Genomic DNA, 10,350 nt, shown 5'->3' with positions numbered 1-10,350 from the left:
GTTTTTCCCAGTATTGTTAACATTGTCTGTTCAGTCATATAAACCTATGCCAGGCTTTCCAAATTTTGACAATATTGACATTTTGGGTTTAATAATTCTTTCTAGGGTGCATGAAAGTGGGAAGGAAGCATTTCTTGTGCATTATAGGGTATTTAGCAGAACCCATTAGAAGACATTAGGACTTCTAAAGCAATGGGACGAGCAAAAATGTCTCCAGATATTACTAAATGTCTCAGAGGTGGTGGGGGTGGGGAGAGTCACCTCTAGTTGAGAACCTTGATTTATATGATGATGGTCATATCTTGAAGCTCTTCTAGATTCTCACTGCGTTAGCTCTGTATAAAGCTTTTTTACCACTAGAATGATTTTGTTTAAAAAATAAGTCTGAAAATTCTGATGTTACTTTATATGTGTTTAAATCATAGTAACCTCCTAAAATATCTTAGTTAAAAGTTAAGTTAAAATAAATAGCTCTATTTATGTAATAGGTAGAAGTCATGTGCCAAAATATTTCAGGCATTTCTGTAGGACTTACTATGTCTCATCCATCATTCTGATCCAGAAGCCACAGAAAAAAATAGCACATGTTAAACCAGAAGCATCTAATGAAATAGAGCTACTGAATGGTACTGATTACAATTTCATGAAAAAAATTAATAAAGGTGATTAAGGGTATTTAAGGGACTTAGAAGCTAAAAATGAGTTCCGGTCTTCCATTTTAGTCGGTTCAGTGGATTAGATTCACTAAACTACCTCTCTGATCATCACAAATAAAATGTATGATGCAGTATTTTAAAGCATCCTTTAAAATTCGTGGTGATTTTGCATAAAAGTAAGAAAGTCACAGATACCAAAAATAAATTGAAACCATGAATTATTGACAACAGGAGAGCACCAACACCATTTTCCCCCCTGAGGATTTCTGTTCAGTGCTTGAAAACTGGAGCTGCTTTTGACAATTGCACTAGCATCCAGCTCATGTGATAAAGCTATGGCCGGATCATGGGGATGGGATAGGAGATTACCACATAAAACTGAGAGTCTAATGTCTACAAACAACCTAATGAGGACAAGAAATAAACTCTGATACATGCTGGTTTCAACTTTAGAACTGTTGTGAAAGGAAACAAGATATATTAGTCACACAAGTAACAATCCACCATGAACAAAGTTCAGAAGACTAATGTCTCCTCTCATTCCACTTATTGCCTGTTTCAGTTACTAAAGCTCTAGACAAAAAGTTTTTGTATCAGGCCAGCAATAACTGCAGTCTTGCTAACACTTCTCCTTGACACCACAGGAAGGGCAATGTTGTGGTGATGTCCCTGACATTTAGTAATGGGAACATACACGGTCAGCTCTAATTTGGCTCCATGGGTAAAATAACCCACCCTAAGATACCTTTAAGAATACAAATTCGAACTTAATGATATCAGTATTGTATTTTGGGCATTGATATATCTCTTTCCTTTAGTACATGTGGGTTTAAATCTGTGCATGGGTCTGTTGGATTAGGAGGAAGTAAACGTTCATGGGAAAAGTATGACCTGTTGAGTTGTGGATTTTATCTTCTCCAATCCTTAAATTCTTTAAAACTTTCCAAGTGATATCCCACCTTATTTCTCTCTCATATTTACTGTGAAACCTGTGTTGGTTAAATGACAGCTATGCTTTGAAGATTGGTATGTTGGCTATTTATTTATTTATTTATGATTTGTTAACACTGTCCTTGCTGCTACACTCACTGGGCCTAGCCAAACAGGGCTGAGGGGATTCACGGTTAATTCTGATTGTAAAAACACTTTTGTCTTTTTTTGCACTTGACATTGCTGGACAGGGTCTGAGTATGAGCAGAGAATGATTAAAAAAAAAAAAGGTGAAATTGTAACTATTGGAAAGGTATACCCATATTTTGTGGGTATAGTAGGAGAACAGCAACCAGACACTCAGGGGGAGGAGACCACCTTCGGACCAGGGAAGTATGGGAGAGGAAACGGTTTAACAATCTTTGTGGGTCAAGGGCTACAAATTTCTGGCTATAAATGAGTTAAGTTTGGGGATCTAATGTATAGCGTGGTGACTATAATTAACAATATTGTGTACTATACCTGAAAGTTATTACGAGAGCAGATCTTAAATGTTATCATCACACATGCAAAAAAATAAACAAAAGTAATTTTGGGAGGGAGTGGAGGTGTTAACTACTTCATTGTAGTAATCAGTTTGCAAAATATACATGTATGAAATCATCATGTTTATAACTTAAACTTACATATGTTGTATTTCAGTAACATTTCTATAAAGCTGGGAAAAACAGCAACAAAAAATCTTTGACATTGGAGTGTTCCTCCGAAAAGGAAACTGGCTATCCCAATCTTCCCAATATGTTGCTTGTAGCTGACTGCCAAGTGTGGCATTTTGGCCATGAGATAGCAAGAGGTGACTTCAGCTCCTGCCTCCTGATGCTGCTGTTCCCACCAGTATCCTTTATTCTAGAGGGCAAATGAATGCATCCAGGCTGGTGGTGTTGACAGATAGGAGAGATTGGACTGAGTGTCCTCAGGTAGCCCTTTCCAAAACAAGAAAAGAACCAAATAATTTGAACCAAACCAAGAAATACTGAATTTAACTATACTACCACCACTTATAATAACAATACATTTATGTGAATTAAAAGGATTTATGAAATTCATAAAAATATTTCTTTATAGGAATTATTTATTAAAATATGATTTTATACCATGTAATAAGTTTTAAAGCACCAAAAACTCTTAAGTGTTTTTTAAAATTAATTTTCTGGTGTGAGATATAGAGAAAGTCACATTTAAACATAAGAGATTATATTTTCTTGCATCTCCCTACCCCCTTTCCTTTTGAGCTATCTGTTGGTTATAAAACCATTTATACAATATTATCACAATATCAGTGTTTAAAAATGTGCAACATTTTTGTTCTCCTTGGTAGCCATTATTTTAATAGTTGATAAATTATAATTATACATTTAAGTGGGTTAAACATTCACCAGCTGTGTTTATTTTTATTTTTTTATTGACTCACAAATTTGTTGATTATATTTTATCACCAAGTTATCTTTTTTAAGATTGTCTCAGAATTTATATATTTCTAGATATTATTGGCCATAGAATCACTCTGTCATTAATCAGGAATTAATGGCTTTTCCAAAACATGTGAGGATGGTCTTACTTCACTGATGGGATTGCTCTTTAAACCATGGACACATTTATGGATACAGCAAATGAGATGGAGAAGCCAGAAAGCCATTGGCAAGAAATTAAGGAAGGGGTTGCTAGGAATGTTAGAATGAATTGGCTATGTAAATCCAGAAAACTGACCATCTGCCTATGTTCCCTAACAGAACCCAAAGGGCACTTCCTTTATTGATCAATGAAGAATGTCATGATAAAGAAAAATTAGCATGCTTAAGAGGCTAAACAATGACTATTTCATGTAGCATGCAAATTAATAACTACAAAGAAATATACTACTCTCTTTTATATTTTTTCAATACCTAGTAAACATTTCATTAGGCAAACTTTGTACTAAACATTGTTCTTGGGGTAGGTGATGCAAAAAAATAAAAGCGTAAGACACCCACTGTGCTATAAAGAAATTCAATGTGTTTCTTAAAAGAGACATAACTGTCTATTTTCTCATCAACTTTCTGGTAAGTTGCCATAACAATGCTCAATAAGTAAAATAGTGAACTTGTAAATAGTATGATTTATTGTCAAATTCATAAAAAAATTATAACTGTGCTTATAAAACCCAATGAACCTCCAAATAACCTATACTTTTATGTTGTTATTCAAATTCTTATTATGAAGGCATCAGAAGTGTAGGGAAAAATATAGACTTTTTTACCCCTAATTGATTGATTATTGATTGAAAGCCTATTGTTTCCTGGCTTTAGAACCCCACAAATCTCAAGCTCTAATATTCCTTAAATTATTCCGTAGAAGTGATGTTACAAGTAAGTGAAGGGGCAGATACACAACGATAGAGGATTGGAGGGAGATCATCATACCTGCATTGCTATATATACACCTGGCATAATGGTGAATGCTGTAAAAACTAATAATACATAATTGTTCAGTTGGAAATCATGTTGATCTGTGTTTCATAAGAAGGATTATAAAACTCTCTTTTAGTCTGGGTAACTGAATATACTTTGCTGTTTTGGGTAACTATACCCATACTTCAATTTTCAGGATGCCATTCTTTTTTTTTTTTCTTTCAATGCCAAAAAGTGGTATTGCTCCTATGTATATGCTACTGTGCTTCTTTGGAAAGAATGCTGTTGTTGGTACCCTCTAACACAAAGTAGTATGACTTTCTTACTGTGCAAATCTTTTAGTATATTGAAATTTAGCATTCTTTATATATGATTAAATTTAACAAATTCATACAATAATGTCAGTATGTAATTGAATGCATGAATTAATAGTTTCATGTTTATATGATAAATTGTTTTCATTTTTTAGTCAACATATTTTTTTAATTGTTAAATTTTAAATATTTCCACACTGGCTAATGTATTCTTAGGCAGAGATAGAGATGAAAAATGGAGTTTGAGTAAGAAAGAGTTTGATTCTTAACTCCATTTAGGTACTGCTGAGTAGGTTGTCAACATTCTCTAACATTCAATGGTAATAACTGAAATTTGGAAATGATAATAGTAGTTAACTCAATAGTTGTGATAATTACATAAAATGCGTATATAACGTTATAATCATAGCATTAATAGCAGAAATGTTTGCAGTGTGTATGGCATTTGTCAAGAATATAAAAAAGAAACATATGTTGCATTGGGAGAAGGTGATAATAGGGAATGCAGAGAAAATGAAAAAAATTTCCTAATGTGAGTGAAATTTTTGCAAAGTATTTTTATTAATAACTTTTTAAAATGTTGAAAATTACTTTATATTGCATAAAAATCACAGAATATTTCTAAGCAACTCTACCTTATAGAATGCATGTATATCAGTAGTAATATGTATAAATGAACATGCAGTTGACTTTTATCTCTATCAGTTCTATAGCTCTTATCTTCTAGTGCTCTCATTTCTTTTATATTTAGTATGTGTCTTGTCCTTTAACTTATTTCCCCATTGGGTTCTATCTGTTTTGCCATCTTTCTTTCACATGACATTAACATAACTTTTAGATTTTGAAATCACCTTTTACTTTCCAGAACCCATTTTATTCTATGAATCTAGTTTAAAAATACTTTCTGGTGCAGTTGCTATGGAGAACAGTAAGGCAATTCCTAAAAAAACAAAATAAAAATAGAGTTAACATATGATTCAACAATTTCACCTGTGGATATACTCCCAAAAGAATGGAAAGCAGGGGCTTAAACAGGTGTTTGCACACTCATGTTCATAACAGCATTATTCAAAATAGCCCAAAGTGGAAGCAAATGAAGTGTTCATTGATGGATAAATGGATAAACAAAATGGTATATACATAAAATGGAATGTTACTTTAAAAGTATTACTTTAAAAAGAAAGCAAATTCTGACACATGCTTCAACATGGATGAACCATGAGAACATTCTGCCAAGGGACATAAGCCATACATGAAAGGACAAATACTGTATGATTCCACTTATATGAGGTACCTAGACTAGTCATATTCAAAGAGACAGAGGGTAGATTGGTGGTTGCCACAGGCTGAAAGGAGCAGAGGATAAGGAATTATTGTTTAATGGGTACAGAGCTTCATTTCTGCAAGATGAAATAAATTCTGGAGATTGATGGTGGTGGTGTTTGCATAACAATATGTATGCATTTAGTGGCACTGAATTGCACACTTAAAAATGGTTACGATGACAAATTTTATTTTGTGAGTATATTACCGCAATTACAAAAAATAATAATTTTTAAAAATTAAAAAAAATATTATTTGACCATTATTTTCATTGTTCCAGTTGCTACTTGTACTGGTTGAGGAAACTGATAATGACATAGACTCTGTTTTGCATACTAGTTTATTATAAGGGTAGCAAAACCGCAAAATAAAACCAGACTTTATTTTTAACATTAAATTTACAGTGAGAATCCAATTTCAATATCTAAAATAAAATACTATTTTGTTTCAAAATATAGTATTTTGTTTAAAGAATAAGGCAAGAAATATATAGTCGATTTGAAATATACTACCAAATCATAGATTTGAGATTCTATAAGGTGATTAGATGATTATGCAATTAAGAGGAAGGAAGGAAGATGGTAGAAGAGTAAGGGGCCCGCATTTCATCTGGTCCCTTGAATTCAGCTAGATATCTATCAGATCATTCTGAACACCTGTGAATTCAACCTAAGATCTGAGAAAAGAATTGCTGCAATTCTACAAATAGAAAGTGACCACTTTTTGTAAGCTGCGTGAAAAGCCTCCAGGGAACAAAAGCCACATAGAGCAACCTGAAGCAGCTTACACTGAGTCTGGCCCCCTGGCAAGGGTGGTGCAACTCTGCCCAGGCAAACACACCTATGAACCAGTGCAACAGGCCCCTCCCCAAGAAGACCAGCAGGAACATCAGGTGAATACCAAGTTTATGGGTCAGACAGAACTGAAAAGGTCCTGTGCTAGAGGAAAATAGTGTATAGAATTTGAGGGTTTTTTTCTCATGAGTCTTCAGGCTTTCAGTTAAAAAATTTTTTCGTTTTTCTTTTTATTCCTTTTCAACTTAGTTTCTTATTTTATCAACTCTTTGTTTTTTGTTTTGTTTTGTTTTGTTTTTTAAAGACTTTATTTATTTGAGAGGGAGAGAGAGCAAGAACACAAGAGCAGGAGGAGGGAGGAGCAGACCCCTGCTGAGCAGGGAGCCCAATGCAGAGATTGATCCCAGGATGCTGGGATCATGACCTGAGTTGAAGGCAAATGCTTAACTGACTGAGCCCCCCAGGTATCCCTCAACTCTTTGTTTTTAAGTCTTTTTTTTTAATTTTCATTTTTACATTTACATTTTATAGATAATAGTCTTCATTTTTGGCTTCCTTTCACTGTATTCAATTTTATTTTTGTATATATATACGTTTCTTTTCTTTCTTTCTTTTCTTTCTTACAATTTTCAGATTTAGTGTTGTCTAACAACCAGACCAAAATACACCCAGGATGATGTGAATCACCCTATTTTGTCCACCTGTGAGATTATGTTCTCTTTTTTCCTTTGTTGTTGTTTTTGCTGCTGCTGCTGCTGCTATTGTTATTGTTGTTTCTGATCTCTTCAAATTCGTCTAATGTGTATTTCACTGGGATCATGGTTGATATTTTTGATTTTGGTCCCTCATTTATCTATTCTTTTCAAAATAACTAGAAGAAGAAATTCACAACAAAAGAAAGAAACAGAGGTAATATTCTCTGCCATAGATTTAATCAATATGAATATAAGTAAAATGTCAGATCTAGAATTCAGAATAACGGTTATAAAGTTTTTGACTGCCCATGAAAAAAAGAATAAAAGACACTAAAGAATCACTTAGTGCAGAAATAAAATCTAATGAGGCTGAAATTTAAAATGCTTTAACGGAGATGCAGTCTAAATTGAATGCTCTAACAGCTAGGGTAAATGAGGCAGAAGAGAAAGTGACATAGAAGACAAGTGATGGAAAGGAGGGAAGCTGAGGAAAAGAGAGAAAAATAATGAATGGACCATGGGGGGAGGCTTCAAGAAATCAGTGATACCATAAAGTGAAACAGTATTAGAATTATTGAGGTCCCAGAGGAAGAAGAAACGGACAGAAGGTATATTTGAGCAAATTATAGCTGATAACTTCCATAATCTAGGGAAGAAAACAGGCATTCAAGTCCAGGATGCACAGAGAACCCCCCCTCATAATCAATAAAAGTGGATCAACACCCCAACATACAATAATGAAGCTTGAAAATTTCGGAGGTAAAGAGAAAATCCTGAAAGCAGCAATAGGCAAGAACTCCTTAAGCTCAAGAATAGAAACATCAGGCTGGCAGCAGACCTACCCACAGAGACCTGTCAGCCAGAAAGGGTTGGCATGATATATTTAGGGTACTAAATGAGAAAAACATGCCGCTGAGAATACTTTATCCAGCAAGGCCTTCATTTAGAAAGTAAGGAGAGATAAAGATCTTCCAGGACAAACAGAAACTAAAAAAATTTATGATCACTAAACCAACCCTGAAAGAAATATTCAAGGGGATCCTGTAAGTGAAGAGAGAGCCCAAAAGTAACATAGGCCAGAAAGAAACAGAGACAATCTACATAAACAGGGACTTTACAGGTAATACATGGCAATAAATTCGTATCTTTCAGTAGTTACTCTGAATGTAAATGGGCTAAATGCTCCAATCAAAAGACACAGGGTATTAGTTGCATAAAAAAGCAAGACCCATCCATATGCTGTCTGCAAAAGACTCATTTAAAACCAAAGACACCTCCAGATTGGAAGTGAGTGGGTGAACCATTTATCATTCTAATGGACCTCAAAAGGAGGCTGGGGTAGCAATCCTCATATCAGACAAGTTAGATTTTAAACCAAAGACTGTAGTAAGGGATGAAAAGGGACACTATATCATACATAAAGTGTCTATCCAACAAAATGATCTAACAATTATAAATATTTATGTCCCTAACTTGGGAGCAGCCAATTATATCAACCAATTAATAACCAAATTAAAGAAACACATTGATAATAAGACAATAATAGTAGGGGACTTCAACACCCCACTGACAGCAATGGACAGATCATCCAAGCAGAAGATCAACAAGAAACAAGGACTTTGAATAACTCATGGACTAGACGGACTTGACAGATATATACAGAGCATTCCATCCTAAAGCAACAGAATACACATTCTTCTCATGTGCACATGGAACATTCTCCAGAATAGATCACATACTAGGTCACAAATGAAGTCTCAACTAGTACCAAAAGATTGGGATCATTCCCTGTGTATTTTCTGAACACAATGTTTTGAAACTTGAACTCAATCACAAGAGGAAATTTGGAAAGAAATCAAATATTTGAAGGTTAAAGAGCATCCTACTAAAGAATTAATGGGTCAACCAGGAAATTAAAGAAGAATTTTAAAAATTCATGGAAACAAATGAAAATGAAAACACAACTGTTCAAAACCTTTGGGATGCAGAGAAAGGTGGTCCTAAGGAGGGAAGTACATAGAAATAGAAACCGTTCTCAATAAACTAGAAAAGTCTCAAATACACAGGCTAACCTTACACTTAAAGGAGCTGGAGAAAGAACAGCAAATAAAGTCTAAACCTAGCAGAAGGAGAAAAATAATAAAGATAAGAGCAGAAATCAATGAACTAAAACCAAAAGAACAGATCAATGAAACTAGAAGCTCCTTCTTTGAAAGAATTAGTAAGATTTATAAACCCCTAGCCAGACTTATCAAAAAGGAAAGAGAAAGGACCCAAATTAATAAAATCATGAATGAAAGAGGAGGATTCACTCCGCTTTTCCTTCTCAGTGATCTCTTTGGTCTGCAGGGTGTTCTTCTCTGGCGTCTCCATTTTCTTCAGCTTGGCCTTATCAAAGCTGGTGATTTCCCCCATGTCCAGCTTGTCTGCCATTTTCTTTAAGTGATATGTGGAGTTTCCAAGATCTATAAAAACTTACCAAACTCAACACCCAAATAACAGATAATTGTCAGAAATGGTCAGAAGACATGAACGGACATTTCTCCAAAGGACTCATACAAATGGCCAGCAGACACATGAAAAATGCTCCACATCACTTGGCATCAGGGAAATACAAATCAAAAGCACAAGGAGATACCACCTCACAGCAGTCAGAATGGCTAAAATTTACAAGACAGGAAAAAAAAAAGGTTGGCAAGGATGCAGAGAAAGGGGAACTCTCTTACGCTGTTGGTGGTAATGCACCTGGTATAGCCACTATGAAAAACAGTATAGAGTTTCCTCAAGGAGTTAAAAATAAGGCTACCCATGACCCAGAAATTGCACTACTAGATATTTGCCCCAAAGATACAAATCTAATGATCCAAAGGAGCACATGCACCCCAATGTTTATAGCAGCAATGTCCACAATTGCCAAACTCAGCCATCAGAAAGGATGAATACTTATCATTTACATTGGCATGGATGGAACCAGAGGGTATTATGCTGAGTGAAATAAGTCAATGAGAGATAGACAATTATCATTTGGTTTCACTCGTATGTAGAATATAAGAAACAGCACAGAGGATCATAGGGGAAGGGAGGGAAAACCGAATAGGAAGTCATCAGAGAGGGAGACAAACCTTGAGAGACCCTTAACTGTAGGAAACAAACTGAGGGCTGCTAGAGTGGATGTGGGTCAAGAAATGGGG

General features: G+C 34.8%; 1 protein-coding gene across 1 annotated transcript; it reads right to left on the bottom strand.

Annotated features, from left to right (window-relative positions):
- Positions 1-5,263: 5,263 nt before the first annotated feature.
- On the bottom strand, positions 5,264-9,592 carry LOC125281794 (thymosin beta-10-like). The gene is made up of 2 exons (XM_048215564.1): positions 9,464-9,592; positions 5,264-5,287 (listed from the first exon to the last, which is right to left on the bottom strand). Exons 1-2 carry the CDS (start codon positions 9,590-9,592, stop codon positions 5,264-5,266), a joined length of 153 nt encoding a protein of 50 aa, XP_048071521.1.
- Between the last annotated feature and the right edge of the window lie 758 nt (positions 9,593-10,350).

The sequence above is a fragment of the Ursus arctos genome, unplaced genomic scaffold, assembly GCF_023065955.2.
Source record: "Ursus arctos isolate Adak ecotype North America unplaced genomic scaffold, UrsArc2.0 scaffold_10, whole genome shotgun sequence".
In the NCBI taxonomy this organism is placed as follows: domain Eukaryota; kingdom Metazoa; phylum Chordata; class Mammalia; order Carnivora; family Ursidae; genus Ursus; species Ursus arctos.
Note: the sequence above shows the minus strand (reverse complement) of the source record. Positions and strands in the feature narration are given on the sequence as shown.